The sequence below is a fragment of the Ranitomeya variabilis genome, chromosome 4 (genome assembly GCF_051348905.1).
Source record: "Ranitomeya variabilis isolate aRanVar5 chromosome 4, aRanVar5.hap1, whole genome shotgun sequence".
Taxonomy (NCBI): domain Eukaryota; kingdom Metazoa; phylum Chordata; class Amphibia; order Anura; family Dendrobatidae; genus Ranitomeya; species Ranitomeya variabilis.
The window spans coordinates 710,460,067-710,478,528 of record NC_135235.1 but is presented as its reverse complement, the minus strand read 5'-3'; the positions used below and the strand labels follow the sequence as shown (position 1 = coordinate 710,478,528).

Below are 18,462 nucleotides of genomic sequence, written 5' to 3'. Positions count from 1 at the left end.
GATCACGACCAGCGATACGACCTGGCCGTGATCATTGGAAAGCCATTGTGTGGTCGCTGGGGAGCTGTCACACAGACCGCTCTCCAGCGACCAACGATGCCAAGGTCCCGGGTAACCAGGGTAAACATCGGGTTACTAAGCGCAGTTGTTACCGTTGTTACCAGCGTAAAAGTAAAAAAAAAAAAACGTACATACTCACATTTCGGTGTCCTTCAGGTCCCTTGCCGTCTGCTTCCCGCTCTGACTGAGTGCCGCCGTACAGTGAGAGCAGAGCGCAGCGGTGACGTCACTGCTGTGCTGTGCTCTCACTTTCCGGCCGGCAGACAGTCAGAGCGGGAAGCAGACGGCAAGGGACCTGAAGGACACCGAAATGTGAGTATGTACGTTTTTTGTTTTTTTTTTACTTTTACGCTGGTAACCACGGTAAACATCGGGTTACTAAGCGCGGCCCTGCGCTTAGTAACCCGATGTTTACCCTGGTTACAAGTGAACGCATCGCTGGATAGCTGTCACACACAACGATCCAGCGATGACAGCGGGAGATCCAGCGACGAAAGAAAGTTCCAAACGATCTGCTACGACGTACGATTCTCAGCAGGGTCCCTGATCGCTGCTGCGTGTCAGACACAGCGATATCGTATGGATATCGCTGGAATGTCACGGATCGTACCGTCGTAGCGATCAAAGTGCCACTGTGAGACGGTACCCTAACTCTAATTCCAACCCTAACCCTAAGGCTATGTGCCCACTTTGCGGATTCGTGTGAGATTTTTCCGCACCATTTTTGAAAAATCCGCAGGTAAAAGGCACTGCGTTTTACCTACGGATTTACAGCGGATTTCCAGTGTTTTTTGTGCGGATTTCACCTGCGGATTCCTATTGAGGAACAGGTGTAAAACGCTGCGGAATCCGCACAAAATTGACATGCTGCGGAAAATACACAGCGTTTCCGCACGGTATTTTCCGCACCATGGGCACAGCGGATTTGGTTTTCCATAGGTGTACATGGTACTGTAAACCTGATGGAAAACTGCTACGAATTCGCAGCGGCCAATCCGCTGCGGATCCGCGGCGGATCCGCAGCGGATCCGCGGACAATCCGCTGCGGATCCGCGGCAATCCGCTGCGGATTCGCAGCCAAATCCGCACTGTGTGCACATGCCCTAACCCTACCCCTAACCCTACCCCTAATTCTAACCCTAATTCTAACCCTAGTTCTAACCCTAACCCTAGCAGAAAAAATATATATATATATTTTATTTATTTTTATTATTGTCCCTATGGGGGTGATAAAGGGGGGTCATTTACTATTTTTTTTATTTTGATCACTGTGATAGGCTATATCGCAGTGATCAAAATACATCTGAAACGAATCTGCCAGCTGGCAGATTCGGCGGGCGCAGTGCGCATGCGCCCGCCATATTGGAAGATGGCGGCGCCCACGGAGAAGCCGGACGGACACCGGGAGGCCCGGTAAGTATGTAGGGGGGTGATCGGATCACGGGGGGGGGACCGGAGCACAGGGAGGGGGCACCGCAGCACGGGGGGAGCGGACAGGAGGACGGAGGAGCGGACAGGACGACTTAGGGGGGCGGACCACGTAACGGAGCACTGGGGGGGCGATCGGTGGGGTGGGGTGGGGGCAGATTAGGTTTTCCAGCCATGGCCGATGATATTGCAGCATCGGCCATGGCTGGATTGTAATATTTCACCGTTTTTTTGGGTGAAATATTACAAATCGCTCTGATTGGCAGTTTCACTTTCAACAGCCAATCAGAGCGATCGTAGCCACGAGGGGGTGAAGCCACCCCCCCTGGGCTGAAGTACCACTCCCCCTGTTCCTGCAGATCGGGTGAAATTGGAGTTAACCCTTTCACCCGATCTGCAGGAGCGCGATCCCTCCATGACGCATACGCTGCGTCACAGGTCGGATTGGCACCGACTTTCATGACGCAGCGTATGCGTCAAAGGTCGGGAAGGGGTTAAGTCTATTCCGGCCATGACACACCTAGGGAATAAAAGTTTTATGGTAGAACTAATGGATTCCATTTTGAAGGTATGATTACGCAGGAAGGAATTTAATCTTTTGAGATTTATGATGGTTCTGAACGAACCATCTGGCTTATTGATCAAGAATGAAGGGGAATAGAGCCCATTCCCTTCTTGATCCTGGGGAACTTCTATCAGGACTTTATTAGATAGAAGAGATAGGATCTCTGATTCCAGAGCCCTTTGTTGATCTTGTCCTTTTGGTGATGTTACTATAAAGGAATCCCAAGGGATTCGGTCAAATTCCAATTTTAGACCGTATTGTACAATGTCCAGAATCCACTGGCTAGATGTTATTTGTTCCCATTTGGGAAGGAAGAATTTTAATCTGCCGCCCACTTCCTGGTTAGCGGTATTTGCGTTTCGGATTATGGGACCCGCTAAAAAAGGCACCTTTTTGCTTCGGGTCCTTCGACTCCCATCGCTCCCTTTGTTCGAACGGCTTGTTCCTGGTAAAGGGGCGTCTTCTGAAGGCTCTCCTGTAAGATGGAAGATACTGGTTAGGGAAGCCTTTCTTCCTTTCTCCTGCTTTATTCAGGAGTTCATCCAGCGTCTTTCCAAAAAGGAACTCACCCTGGCAGGGGATCGCACAAAGTTTTGCTTTGGCCTGTGCGTCCCCTTTCCAGTTTTTTAGCCAGAGTGCTCGCCGGGCTGTGTTCACTAGGCCGGCTGACCTGGCTGCTAGGCGTAGCGAATCCACGGAGGCATCAGCCAGGAATGCTACTGCTTCTTTAATTAGAGGGAATTTCGGCAGGATTGACTCTCTCGAAGTTCTACCTCTAATCTGTTCCTCCAGCTGCTCCATCCACACTAGTAGTGACCTTCCAGTGCAGGTACTAGATATGGCGGGCCTGAACGCGCCCGTGTTGGCTTCCCACGACCTTTTTAGTAAAGCTTCTGCTTTACGGTCCAGCGGGTCTGTCAGGACCCCTGAATCCTCCACCGGTAAGACCGACTGCTTGGTTGTGGAGGCTACAGCGGCATCAACCTTCGGCACCTTTGACCAGGAATTTAGCTCCTCGTCGCTGAAGGGATAGCGTCTTTTAGAGGATGATGGCAGGAAACCTCTGTTTTGCTTATCCCACTCTTTTTTAATAATTTCCTTAATGGTTTGTATGACGGGGAAGGATCTACGTTTCCACTGTCCTAACCCCGCAAACATTATGTCCTGAGCCGATTTCTTTTCCTTTTCATCTGAGCACCCCATCGTGCTCCTGACAGATTTTATTAAGTTATCCACACTGCTGTTGGGTAGACAAAGCCCCCATTCAGTTTCGGATGAGCTCGGCTGAGATCCCGCTTCGCCTGAGGATATACGTACATCCTCTGACTCTGAACTGACTGGAGATCGGGACCTGCTAGGCTGACGGGTACTGGTGCTACTTGTCTGCGCCAAACCCTGCATTTCTTCCCGGATTATGGCTCTGACATCTGATGGAGTCATTATATTTTCCTGCCGTAAGGTTTGCATGATACACTCTGAACACAGTTTTTTTAGCATAATCATCCGGGAGGGGCTGCGTACATAAAGCACATTCCTTGTGCTTGGACTTGTGTGTCCTTTTCTTAGTCTAGAGGAAGGATACAGGAGGAACATATATCAGCATATAGGAAGAGACTCTTTCAAAAACTCACCCAGTGAAGCTGACAGGTACCGGTCCTGGAGGCGGATTTCGTTTGGTGTTAGATCCCTTCTCTGGAGGTCGACCACCACTCTTTGTGCTGCTCCTAGCGCTTCTCTCCTTGCTGGGAGAACGCTGTTGCGCTGCGGGCAGGTGCGCTTCGTCGGCCGGTGAAGCCATCTTACACACACCGGCCCGACGCCAGCGCTGCATTTTAAATCTGCCGCCCATTCTCCTGCCTCCCCGGACCAACCCGGAAGTGCTCCAGCGACTTCCGGGTTAGACGCGCCGCTCTCACTAACCATGCGGCGGCCAGAAGTATTAAGCTGGCCGCTGCAGCGCGCGCGTCCTCATGGTGCCGGGCGGACCCACGGTGACCGGACCCGGACCATGGAAGTTCGGCCAGACGAGGGGGGAGGCTGCAAGCAGGGGCTCCCCCGCCGCTGCTTCTGGAACCGCAGCCCCTGCCGTTCCATCAGACACCGGCGCAGGCGGGTGCATGGCCCAGGGATCCTCTTCATCTGTAGGTAAGCCGGGTCCCTGTAGGAACAGGAAACCTAAACTGAGGAGGAGAGGGGACCGCCTCCTTTTATTCTGTAGGTTTCCTGTTCCTATGGGGCGGATCCCTCTCTCTCATGTGGGGTGCTGTCGTGGCGAAGGGTAAAAAATGGTTTTGTAAATTTTGTTGTAAAAATAAGAAATCGATGGTCACATTTTAACCCTTATAACAAAAAAAATTGTTTCCAAAATTGTGCTGATGTAAAGTAGACATGTTGGAAATGTTATTTATTAGCTATTTTGTGTGTTATGACTGATTTAAGAGCATAAAAACTAAAATTTGCTAACTTTTCACCAAATTTCCTTTTTTTTTAACAAATAAACGCAAGTTATATCAGAGAAACTTTACTACTATCATAAAGAAAAATATGTCAAAAGAAAACAATCTCAGAATCACCAGGATTCGTTGAAGCGTTAGAGTTATGACCTCAAAGTGACACTGGTCAGAATTGAAAAAATTGGCCCGCTCACGAAGGCAAAAACAGGCTCTGGAGTGAAAGGGATAATATTTTGTTGCGCAACCTTTTGAGACAATCACTGCAATCAAACGATTCCTGTAACTGTCAATGTGACTTCTGCACGTCTCAACAGGTATTTTGGCCCACTCCTCAAGAGCAAACTGCTCCAGTTGTCTCGGGTTTGGAGGTTGCCTTTTCCAGGCGGCATGTTTCAGCTCTTTCTAAAGATGCTCACTAGGATTTAGGTCAGGGCTCAAAGAAGGCAACTTCAGAATAGTCCAATGTTTTCCTCTTAGCCATTCTTGGGTGTTTTTAGCTGTGTGTTTTGGGTCATTATCCTGTTGCAAGACCCATGACCTGCGACTGAGACCAAGCTTTCTGACACTGGACAGTACATTTCTCTCTAAAATCACTTGATAGTCTTGAGATTTCATTGTACCTTGCAGAGATTCCAGACTCCCTGTGCCAGATGCAGCAAAGCAGCCCCAGAACATAACAGAGCCTCCTCCATGTTTCACAGTAGGGACAGTGTTCTTTTCTTGTTATGCTTAATTTTTCTGTCTGTGAACATAGAGCTGATGTGCCTTGCCAAAAAGTTCCATTTTGGTCTCATCTGTCCATAGGACATTCTCCCAGAAGCTTTGTGGCATGACAACATGTAGTTTGGCAAATTCCAGTCTGGCTTTTTTATGATTTTTTTTCAACAAGGGTGTCCTCCTTGGTCGTCTCCCATGAAGTCCACTTTGGCTCATACAATGACAGATTGTGCGATCTTACACTGATGTTTCTTGAGCTTGAAGTTCACCTTTAATCTGTTTAGAAGTTTTTCTGGGCTCTTTTGTTACCATTCGTATTATCAGTCTCTTTGATTTGTCATCAACTTTCCTCCTGCGGCCACGTCCAGGGAGGTTGTCTACAGTCCCATGGATCTACATTTTTGAATAATATGTGCAACTGTAGTCACAGGAACATCAAAGCTGCTTGGAGATGGCCTTATAACTTTTACCTTTAACATGTTTCTCTATAATTTTTTTCTAATCTCCCGAGAAAACTCTTTCCTTCGCTTCCTCTGGTGAGTATCTGTAGCCCTATATACAGGCCACTCACTGATTCCAAGATTGTAGACACCTGTGATGCTAGTTACTGGACACACCACGATTTAACATGTCTATTTTGTCACATTATTTTCAGGGGTACCATCATTTCTGTCCAGGCCTATTTCATGAGTTTTATTTTTTTTTTTTTAATACTGTGGAAGAATGGTTGAAAAGCAATGTCTGACTTTCATTTGTTCATTTTCATAGATCTTTTATTTCTTATTATTTTTGTCAGATTCAAGTTATTTCTGTCACCATTGTGGGTTTTTCTGTCGTTAAACGAGGGGTACCAACAATTTTGATCACATGTGTATAGATTATAACCCTCAGTGAATTAATTTATAAAATGTAATCACTTTATGAGGATTTCGACTATTCTGGTTTTCTGTCATTTATTAGTCATATTATGGCTTCTGCATATGGTGTGTCCAATCTCATCTGGGATCTGTTCCTGCTGTCCAGCTGGAGTAATCTGCTCCCTACTTCAGCCAATTGGAAAGTACCACACCCTACTAAAGCTCAAAGCACATGGCCGGAATCTGCCAGAAACAGCGTTGTTCTCCTCTGGTTCAGTTCTCTGTGCTCAGCTTGCGGCTTGTGTATTTGTTTCCTGTTGTGATCGTGGCCCGTTTACTGACTACTCTTGTGTCTTCTGATTCTGTATTCTGTTCTCCCGATTCTGACCCAGCTACCTGACTATTCTTCTTGCCATCTAATACTACAGAATAGCAGGTAACACCATGGTCCAAGCCTAGGGGTCCCAGTGTAAGTCCAGGTCAATGTAATGGTGTTAAAGGCGATGAGCAAGGCAATCCTTGGGATATCGAAAGCAGAGAAGATAGTGCCAAGCATGTTCATGGTGGAGATCTTTTGAGCTGCCAGTGGACCACGAACAGTGCTCCCAATACATTGTGTCTGCAAACTATTCCAGCTAGATCTGCATTCCAGTAGCTAAATGGCCCTCCTTCCCTTCTGAACACTGCCATGTACCCAGAGAGTAGTGTACAATCGTATGTAGGGTATTGTGAGAAGGTGAAAATATAATTTGTAAGATCCATTTGTTTTCTATTATCCTTTGTTGAGTAATTCCAAAGTTATCCCCACATAAAGTGACACACGTCAGATTGTAATAATGGGGCATGATTAAGAAAACAAAACTGGCTGCGGGAAGAGGATAAATCAAGAGTATTTGACATTACTGTAATCAAAAACTGTGACTACAGACAATAACATCTACTGAAATGCTCAAACTGAACAGTCTTCATCAGTAATAAATGAGTAGCTAGTGATGAAACCTCTCTGGTGTAATTAGAGCATTGGGCTCGGTGACTTCACAATCTAAACTATCGTAAGGTCCAATATTTTCTGTCAGATGAGTTTCAAGAAGAAATATTACACATTTAAGGAAAACTGTGTATAATAGTGCAGAGCGGAGATGTCTTAAAGGGAACCTGTCAGCAGGATTGTGCTCAGTAACCTACAGACACTGTCAGGTCGGTGCCGTTATACTGATTACACTGATACCTGGTGATGAAATCCGTCTTGTGATTGTTGTTTAATCTGTATTTGTAGTTTTCAGTTAATGAGATTCTTGTGCTCTGGGTCAGGGCTTTGGGTGGGCTTTATGAGGTGCTCTGATTACATATTCATCTGTATTGGCTTATGACAGGTCACTGATCCCTCATTACAGGGGCTGACAGCCCCTCTGCCTTTGGATCGGAGACTCCTTGGCATGACGCAGGGTCCCGATCGCTGCCATGGAGACCTGATGTCGTCATGACGACATCCGGGTCTCCAGACCTGAGAGGCTTCCTGTCATGCGCAGTGATAATCAGGAAGTCTCTCAGGTCAGTGTATAGAAGCTGCAGCGCTGACAGCTTCTATAGCATGCAGATCTGCATTCTATAGAAGCGATCAGCCTGCACAAAATGATTGTCCCATAGTAGAGACCTGAGTAGTCTCCAAAGTTTGCAATTTGTTACCATCTTTTCAGTTAGCCATTAAAAGGTATCAACCACTGAGGACTCTCAATTCTAAATATTTTTCTGTCCCATTGTAGGACACAGTGTAAAACTAAGAATGAATTAAAAAAATACCAGGGGGTAGATGGATCCTCCAGGTTGTAAGTTCTATAGAAAAGTGCATTCAGTGACCAAAGTTATGTGAATAGTTTAGGGTGAAGGAGAATGTTGTGGTCCAGAGGTAAAATGGTGATCATGGTAATACGGCCGGATACACCACTGATAAAGCAGCCAGAAACGGTGACTGAGAAGAATCTGTGACTTCTCTGCATTTAGTGGTTACTCCTCACCTGGGTAGTCATATGTAGGAATCTCCTCTTTACACCACTCATCATCTCTCACATATGTCTCTGTAGCATTAATACGGGTCAGATCTTCACCCTGAAACAAATATTAAAAAAGTCACCAACAGATGGAGAAGTCACATCTATGATCAGCTCTAATCCTGCCATCTCCACCGTTCTCATTACACAAGTATAACACATATAATACTGGTAGATAAAACAAGACTGAGCACAAGACCTCCACAGCCATCTACACATCATAGGGGAGATCTCCTGACACCTTCTCTCCATCTACCTGATGATCCTGAGGAGCATTGGGATCTTCTTGCTTGCAGTCCTGTGGAAGAAGAGGATGGGGACATCTCTCTGGTGTTGTCCTCTTACTGGATAGATCTGGAGGAAACACATACAGGGAGTGAATTCATTCTTTACATACACATAATTATAGGCCGTGTGTATTTAGTCCTGTGTATTACCTGGAGATGTGAGGGCCTGGGGAACCTCCATTATGACGTTCTTGTACAGATCTCTGTGTCCTTCTAAATACTCCCACTCCTCCATGGAGAAATAGACAGCGACATCCTGACACCTTATAGGAACCTGACACATACAATGATACCGTCATCCCCCGATCCCTTCATAGCTTTACTGTATAATGTCCCAGCATTCCCAGCAGTGTCACCTCTCCATTCAGCAGCTCAATCATCTTGTAGATGAGTTCTAGGATCTTCTGGTCATTGATGTCCTCATGTATCAGGTGGTGAGGTGGAGGCCCCGTGATTGGGCTCAGGGGTCTTCCGCATCCCTCAGACACAGGGTCCTGATAGCGATCACTAGAGGTCTTCTTCACCACTGTGTAATCCTGGTAATGGAGAGACACATTAATAAATCTCACTACAGACCTTTCCAGAGTCCTCACCTCTCCAGTTCTGTCCATCTGTTATTCCCATAGATAAGAATGATGTAATGTGATGTCATCAGAATCTCTCACCTCTCCAGTAAGCCGGAAGAGGATCTCTAGGGTGAGGTGTAATATTTCCTCTGCCATCTTTTCTTTGTCCATATCCATCTTTGATGGGTAAATCAGGAAAATTTTCTTTTGTATAAGATCTTCACTGAGAGGATCCGATATTGTAGAGACCTGAATGAGAAGATGAGCTGATGCAACATCATAAAAATCCTGTGTAATAATACAATTACTGGAGATAATAAGGGAAACATATGAGGAGATTCATTATTTTACAGTATTTAGTTTTCTTCTTTACATCTATTAATAAAACCTATATATTTAGGCCACAGACAACAAGCAGTTTCTTTCAGCAGCTGAATACGTTTTTCATAGACTCATCTTCCATATTGCTAATTCTCGTCTCATTTAACACTGGATTCGTTATTAGCAATACTGCAGGAGATATTCATTACACGCGACATGAGAAATAACTACTTCATGATGAGGATGACATCTTCGTCTTCTACTACGGCTCTAGAAACATATTTGGCCAGAGTCGGTCACTGACTCCATCACCACCGGCCGTCTATATGAATGTTTCTGGAATTCCCCGCACTGTAATCTTCTATCACGTTAGATCTCAGGTCTGATTCACACACAGAAGTTTGTTTATAGCCTATGAAGGGGGTAATACCCATGGAGCTTCCCAGGCTATTAATATCAGCTCACAACTGTATAATTAGCCTTTAGTGGCTATTAAAATGGGGGACCCCCCAAAAAAAGTGACATAGAGTCCTGCTATATTTAATAACCAGCAAAGGCTATGTAGACAGCTGTGGGTTGATATTAATAGCCTAGGAAGGGGCCATGGATACTGCCCCCCCCCCCCCCAGGCTACAAACATCAGCTCTCAGCCACCCCGGAAAAGGCAAATCTCTAAGATGCACCAATTTTTGCACTTAGCCTCTCTCTTCCCACTTGCCCTTTAGCGGTGGCAAGTGGGGTAATAGTTGGGGGAGTTGGTGTCACCTTTGTATTGTCCGGTGACATCAAGCCCTGAGGTTATTAATGGGGAGGCGTCAATAAGACGCCCCCATTTCCAACCCCATAGTCACATTGTAAGAAAACACAGACACCCTGAAAAAAGTCCTTTAATTGAAAGAATGACAGATTCATTTAAGGGTATGTGCACATGTTGCAGATTTGGCTGCGGATCTGAAGCAGATTTGGCCCTGCGGATCTGCAGCAGTTTTCTTTGCGGTGTACAGTACCATGTAAACCTATGGAAAACAAAAACCGCTGTGCACATTCCGCGGAAAATTCCGCCCAGAAACGCAGCGGTTTATTTTCAGCATCATGCTAATTCTTTGTGCGGAAATGCAGCGTTTCTGCACCCATTGCCTATACATTGAGTAAGGCAAATCCGCACATCAAAAAGCGCAAGACAATCCACAAAAAATCAGCAAGTAATCCCATCAATTCCACATTAAATCTGCAACCATTTTGGCCTTCATTTTCTGCCAAGAGATGCAGATTCTGTGCGGAAAATTCCACGTGTGCACATACCCTAAAAATCTCAATTAAACCACACTTACGACCTCGCCTAATTCCACCAAAGCCCTCGATCTCCTGTAATAAAACTAAAATAAAAAAACATCAATATACCATACCTGTAATCCATGTCTGGGGGAGAAATTGTTTTCAACCTGGAAGGTGCCAAGATGTGACCGTCCAGGCTGAGAACCACTGGTGAATGAGCTGCTGGGAACGCAGCATCAGTGACTAGTGGTGACATCACTGAGGCTGCAATCTCAGCCGGGCTGAACTGCGGTGACCTCAGTGAGATTCCCGCTAGCACCATGAGAATGTCGCACAGTGCAGAGGCAAGTTGAAATTCACCGCAGTGAAATTCTCCCGGAAAACTCACCTCTGCACCGTGCGACTTCCTCGCGATGCTAGCAGGGATCTCACAGAGCTTACAAATTTTTTTTGAGAAAAATTATCATTTATTAATTAAATACATATACAGTAAGCTGCACACACTGTACAAATTGTATTTGTCACTGATATCTATATATCTGCCTAATCTATTTGTATTTACTGTATGTAACCCATGTCTTCTATCCTGTCGGCTCTTGCAGTGATTTTACACTACAGCGGCTGCTGAATTACCAGCTTTTCTTCTATCTATGTAATACACACTGCTCAAAAAGATAAAGGGAACACTTAAACAAGATAATATAACTCAAAGTAAATCAAACTTCTGTGAAAGCAAACTGTCCACGTAATAAGCAACACTGATTGACAATCAATTACACATGCTATTGTGCAAATGGAATAGACAACAGATGGAAATTATTGGCAATTACCAAGAAACCCTGAATAAAGGATTGGTTCTGTAGGTGGGGACCACAGACCACATCTCAGAACCAATGCTTTCTGGCTGATGTTTTGGTAACTTTTGAATGATGGTTGTGCTTTCACACTCGTGGTAGCATGAGACGGACTCTATAACCCACACAAGTGGCTCCGTTAGTGCAGCTCATCAAGGATGGCACATGTATGCGAGTTGTAGCAAGAAAGTTTGCTGTGTCTGTCAGCGTAGTGTCCTGAGGCTATCAGGAGACAGGTCAGTACACAAGGAGACGTGGAGGGGGCCGTAGGAGGGCAACAACCCAGCAGCAGGACTGCTACCTCTGCCTTTGTGCAAGGAGGAACAGGAGGAGCACTGCCAGAGCCCTGCAAAATGACCTCCAGCAGGCCACAAATGTGCATGTGTCTGCACAAGCGGTTAGAAACCCACTTCATGAGGATGGTCTGAGTGCCCGATGTCCACAGATAGGGGGTTGTGCTCACAGCCCAACACCGTGCAGGATGCTTGGTATTTGCCACAGAACACCAGGATTGGCAAATTCGCCTCTGGCGCCCTGTGCTCTTCACAAATGAAAGGAGGTTCACACTGAGCACATGTGACAGACGTGACAGGGTCTAGAGATGCCACGAAGAGCCATCTGCTGCCTGCAACATCCATCAGAATAACCGGTTTGGCAGTGGGTCAGTAATGGTGTGGGGTGGCATTTCTTTGGAGGGCCGCACAGCCCTCCATGTGCTTGCCAGAGGTAGCCTGACTGCCATTAGGTACCAAGATGAGATCCTCAAACCCCTTGTGAGACCATATGCTGGTGCTGTTGGCCCTGGGTTCCTCCTAATGCAAGACAATGCCAGACCTCATGTGGCTGGAGTTTGTCAGAAGTTCCTGCAAGATGAAGGCATTGAAGTTATGGACTGGCCAGCCCATTCCCCAGACCTGAATATGATTGAACACATCTGGGACATCATGTCTCGCTCCATCCACCAACGTCACGTTGCACCACAGACTGTCCAGGAGTTGGCGGATGCTTTAGTCCAGGTTTGGGAGGAGATCCCTCAGGAGAACATCCTCTGCCTCATCAGGAGCATGCCCAGGCGTTGTACAGTAGGGAGTTCATACAGGCACGTGGAGGCCACACACAATACTAAGAATATTTTCCTTGTCATGAGGCATTTCCACTGAAGTTGGATCAGACTGTAATTTGATTTTCCACTTTGATTTTGAGTATCATTCCAAATCCAGACCTCCATGGGATATTCATTGATAATTGTTATGTTTTATTGTTCTGAACACATTCCACTATGTAATGCATAAAAAATTGAACCTGGAATATTTCATTCAGAGATATCTAGGATGTGGTATTTTAGTGTTCCCTTTATTTTTTTGAGCAGTGTATATACATTGTGTCACTGACATCTATAAAAAAACTTCCTTCTCACCCCCAATGAAGGTGGTCTTTGTTGTCCTTTCTCATTGTCGGGTTCTCTACCAGAGGCCTGGGAGTTTGAGGGTTCTGCGCAGGGATCTTAGTTGTTCATAGCATTGCGCTTTTCTGGACAGAGAGCTCAGATGTTGCACCTGGGATCTGTTGTAGCCATTCTTCCCACTTAGGGGGTCACTGCTCCAAGTGTTCCTGTCACCACTGAAATCACTGTTGCCTTCACCTTCCACATCTTCTCCAGTTCTTCTTTGAGGCCCTGGTATTTCTCCAGCTTCTCATATTCCTTCTTTCTAATGTTGATCTCACTTAGAACTGCCACATCTATTATCACTGCTGTCTTCTGATACTTGTCTACTATCACAATGTCTGGTTGGTTAGTCAACACCTGCTTATCGTCTGGATCTTGATGTCCCACAGGATTTTAGCCCTTTCATTCTCCATCACTTTTTCTGGGGTCTCCCACCTGGACTTAGGAGGAATTAGCCCATATGCTGTGCAGATGTTCCTGTATACAATTCCCAATACTTGGTTGTGGCGTTCAGTATACGTTGTTCCTGTTTCCATTTTGCATCCTGCCTCTATGCGTTGGACGGTTTCTGAGGTTTCTTAGCATATATTCTGCACCTTGGGTCTTGTCCTGTGTGGTAGATTCCTGCTTCTATGGATCTGGTACTTAGTGCTTGCTCTTGTGCTGCTATGATTAGTGCCTCTGTGCTGTCTCGGAGTCCAGCTTTCTCCAGCCATTGGTAGGATTTCTCCATCTCAGCCACCTCCATTATGTCGATGGTACATCCCATGCAGCAACTTGTATTGCCATGGCGCTTCATGTTCCCGTTCTTCCTTCCAGATCTGTTGTTGTTGCTGCCTTAGGCTTTCTCTCAGCATCTCATCTTTTGGTGCCATTTTTCTGATGTATTCCTGGATACTCCTTGTTTCATCCGTGATGGTGGCTTGGATACTTATCAAGCCTCGACCACCCTCCTTTGTGTTAGTATACAATCTTTGGGTGTTAGACTTAAGGCTGAGTCACACATAACGATATCGTTAACGATATCGTCGCAACGTCACGCTTTTGGTGACGTAAGCAACGATCCCGCTAACGATCTCGTTATGTGTGACAGAAACCAACGATCAGGCCCCTGCTGGGAGATCGCTGGTCGATGGGAATGATCAGGACCTTTTTTTGGTCGCTGATCACCCGCTGTGACCACTGGATCGGCGTGTGTGATGCCGATCCAGCGATGTGTTCACTTGTAACCAGGGTAAATATCGGGTTACTAAGTGCAGGGCCGCGCTTAGTAACCCGATATTTACCCTGGTTACCATTGTAAAAGTAAAAAAAAAAAAAAAAAACACTACATACTCACATTCTGATGTCAGTCACGTCCCCCGGCGTCCACAGGGTGACTGTGTCAGCGCCGGCCGTAAAGCAGAGCACAGCGGTGACGTCACCGCTGTGCTCTGCTTTACGGCCGGCGCTGAGACATTCAGTGCAGGGAAGCTCTCGGCAGCAGCGCGTGCATATTACCAGCGCTCCTGCCGAAAGCAGTTTTAACCCTGTGGACGCCGGGGGACGTGACAGACATCAGAATGTGAGTATGTACTGTTTTGCTTTTTTTTACTTTTACAATGGTAACCAGTGTAAATATCGGGTTACTAAGCGCGGCCCCGCACTTAGTAACCCAATGTTTACCCTGGTTACCCGGGTGCTGCAGGGGGACTTCGGCATCGTTGAAGACAGTTTCAACAATGCCGAAGTCATTCCCCTGATCGTTGGTCGCTGGAGAGAGCTGTGTGACAGCTCCCCAGCGACCACACAACGACTTACCAACGATCACGGCCAGGTCGTATTGCTGGTCGTGATAATTGGTAAGTCGTTTTGTGTAACGGTACCTTTAGGGTGCAGACCTCCATGCATTGTGAGGAGCTTTTGTGGTTTCACATCTGCAGCTTCCATCTCTTCTTTTGGCCAGAACACTATGCCAGCAGGGTATCTGATAACTGTCAGGGCATATATATTGATGACGCGGATTTTATTCTTCCCATTGAGCTGGCCCTTTGATGGTATTTGGATGTTGCGGCTTTCCTTGCCTCCTCATCATGGTTACCGTATACCTGTGGGATGCCGAGGTACTTGTAGCATGTCCGTACATCTACTATGTGCTCTGCTGGTAATTTTACTCCATCAGCAGGGGCTGGCTGGCAAATTTTGGCCCGGGGGCATGCACACAGCAATGGCCCATGAGTAGCAGCCGATCCTTAAAGGGGTTGTCGGATGTTAAGCTACATATCTACAGTCACTATGTGTGAATTCTCATATCGTGCGCTGTGAAGATTGCAACAGGTGGTCTTGTAACCGCAAGCATGCAATATATATATTCCCAGCCACATTTCGACTAGACTGTTTTTGCCTTGTTCAATACAGTTGCATTAGGGCATTCCAGTCTAGTCGGCATGTGACCACATGTATGCAAATCACAAACTTGCAGCCACACACACGCCAAATAACCACAGCACTGCGAGCAATGTGAGAAGCACAAGTGAGAGAGAGTGAGAGTGAGAGAGATATTTTCCCAGACTTCAAAATCCTTCCGGGCATGCTCAGACGGGAAAAACTGGATCCGTCGCTGGATTCCTGTGTGTGACGGTCAGCGACGGATCCTGCATCCATAAGCTTCCATTGTAGCCGATGACGGGCAGAGCAGGATGAGTCGCTTAACGATTTTCCGACGTGCATAAAAAAAGTTACAATGAATGTTTTCTCTGCTCGACGGACCGCTATTTTACGACGGATCCAGTGCACGACGGATGAAACGGATGGCTATCCGTCACAATCCGTCGCTAATAAAAGTCTATGGGAAAATGCCAGATCCTGCAAATTTTTTGACAGGATCCCGCATTCTCAAAAATCGACGGATTGTGACGGATCTCAAAAGACGGAAGTGTGAAAGTAGCCGAAGCCGGGGCTTCTCTCTCCCTGGTAGCTCCACGCACACACAGGCCGGTATGCTGACCTTTCATCTTGATTGCCGCTGGCTCTCTCTCTCCGAGTGGCAGTGCCGCACAGGAGCCTGCTCATCACATACTGCTGCAGCCTGCATGTCGGGATGACACGACTGCGCACTATAGGTGCGCTATGTATTACAATCACTTCCAGTCCTCCAGCGGCCCTGTGCAGCTGCTTAGGCACCGGCCCGGGGGGCATATGCATTCCTGCCACCTGGCCCAGCCCGTCCCTGTCCATCAGTCTTGACTACCTTGCCCCTCTTTATTACCAACCAGCAGCACTTCTCCCTTCCGAAAGACATCTAATGTCTTCACTGCAGATCCTTGTCAGGTGGATCAGTAATTGATGTCTCATTCGTTTTTCGCATACAGCTTGATGTCATTGCTGTAGAGGAGGTGGCTGATGGTGCTTCCACTCTTGAACTTGTATCCATAGCCAGACTCTGTAATTATCTGACTGAGGGGTTCAAGCCTATGCAGAACAGCAATGGGGACAGTGCATCACCTAGGTATATGCCGCATTTGATAGTCTCTTGTGCAATTGTCTTGAGTTGACTTCCAATGTTGTTCTCCATAGCCCTAGTGAGTTTCTGAGGAAGGTTATTAATTTCCTGTTGACATTGTACAGAGCCAAGCATTCATAGATTCATGTGTGTGGCATTGAGTCATAGGCTTTCCTGTAGTCAACAGGCTGTGCTGAGATTGGTCTGTCTGGATCTTGAGTCTTGAGCAAATGCTCTATCTACTAGGAGCTGGTGCTTAGAGCCTCTGGTGTCAGTCCCAATGCCTTTCTGGGCTGGATTCATGTACTGGTTCATATGGTTCTGTAGCTTGGTGGCTATGATGCCTGAAAGAAGTTTCCATGTTGTTGTAAGGCAGTTTATTGGGCAGTAATTGGATGGAGCTGTTCGTTTGTAAGGAACCTTCATGATCAGCACTGTTCTTCCTTGTGTTAACCAAGCTGGATGGTGGCCTGCTTCTAGCAGTTGGTTCATCTGCTTTGCCACGTATTCATGTACCAATGTCAATTTCTTTAGCCAGTAGATGAGGATCATGTCTGGACCAGGTGCTGTTAAGCTCTTCATGTTCTTGACCCACTGCTGGATGTCTGCTTCTGTAATAGTGACTGGTTCTTGCTCTAGGTGGTTGCTGTGTTTCATTCTCAAATATTGCAGCCACATTGCACTAGTGTTATGTTTTTTCCTTCTCCCATATGTTCCTCCAGTATTGTTCAGTCTCTGCTATTGGTGGAGTTTCTGCCTTTGCGCTATTCCTCTTTAGTTGGGAGCACACTTTGGATGGTTCTTTGGAGATCAGGGCACTTATCTTCTTGGCCTCAGCTTCAATAATGTATCTCCCTAGTCTTGCAGTGAGTGCTGTGAGCCTTTGTTTAGCAGTCTCTTCAGTTGGCGTCAGGCCTTTGTACTTGTCCAGCTTGGCCTTATTCTTCATCTTTACAAACTTCTGTATTTCTGACAGTTGGCTGACTTCCCTTCGTGGCACCTTGATCTTTGTCTACAGTCTTTTTTTCCAAGGGGGGCACGTACTTCTGTTGTTCTTGCTGGTTGTATAGCCAAGCATTTCCATGATTGCTGAGGCAGTAGCATAGATCAGGTTATTAGTTTGACTTATGGTGGTGGTAAGTATTGATGCAAGAGCTGCTCTATTGGCATCCTCTAGCATACTGTTTGGTGGTCTTTCTTTGCTGAGCTTTGGCAGTCCATCTCTGGTATTGATGGTATTTAGTTTATCTAAGATCTTCTGTTTCAGACCAGCTGCACTGCTCACTAGTTGCTGGGTTGGATCAGAATCTCCAGGGGTTGCCATGTTGTTCTTCCAGGTCTTCATGTGGGGTGGATAGGCAGTGCAGTTGATCCATCTCAAGTTGTGATAATAGTTTTCTCTTTATAATATTGAAACGTTGGGTGACACGCTCATGTTTATTGAGATAGGCACCGTAGTGTTATGAACCACTACTGGTATATTATGTCCATCAGGGCAGAGCCAAGATTTGAACCCCAGTCTCCCACATTGGTGGCAGTGATTTTACTAATGCGGCACATGTATTGCCGGCTTCTATTATGTCTTTTACCAAATGTTACCAACTTCTTCCAATCTTAAGAAAAATGCTCGTGTTACCGATCATGAATGTGAATGCGCCATATTTGTGCGAATTTATGTTTGGCGATCATTTTCTGCAGATATTCGCTCATCTCTAATTATGGCCACCACAACCTGCCACACAAAATAAAACCCCCCACTCAGTATGGAGGTATTTACAGTCCACCACAATCCCAGTATAATGGCCCCTACCAGCCACACATTCAGTATGAGAGTCCCAACAGCTCTTCTCTTAAGAAGATTCCCCCACAATTCCTGATATTTGAAAAAAAAAAAAAAAAAAAAAAACCACACACACTACTCAGCCAACCCGATTCCTGAGGTACGCTGCTCTGGTCTGTGCGTTGTGAGTGCTGAGGCTATATACTACAGGTTTGATGTAGTGACATCATTATGACTGCAGTGCACAGAGTCTCAGACTCAGAAGTGATGGCTGAATGGTGGATCAGGAGCTTTAGACTCCCTGATTCACTAATCTATTCAAT

At 46.3% G+C, this 18,462-nt stretch overlaps 1 protein-coding gene across 3 annotated transcripts in view; it reads right to left on the bottom strand.

Annotated features, from left to right (window-relative positions):
- LOC143766500 (uncharacterized) overlaps positions 1–18,462 on the bottom strand; it is a 250,253-nt gene that overhangs the window by 30,793 nt on the left and 200,998 nt on the right. For 2 of the 3 annotated variants that reach the window (XM_077254234.1, XM_077254236.1), the window contains exons 2-6: positions 9,081–9,230; positions 8,772–8,951; positions 8,566–8,689; positions 8,385–8,482; positions 8,096–8,186 (exon numbers count right to left, since the gene is read on the bottom strand). In XM_077254234.1, coding sequence (XP_077110349.1) covers positions 8,096–8,186; positions 8,385–8,482; positions 8,566–8,689; positions 8,772–8,951; positions 9,081–9,230 — 643 coding nt within the window. The remainder of the gene's footprint in view (positions 1–8,095; positions 8,187–8,384; positions 8,483–8,565; positions 8,690–8,771; positions 8,952–9,080; positions 9,231–18,462) is intronic. The other variant, XM_077254235.1, reaches the window with a different exon arrangement.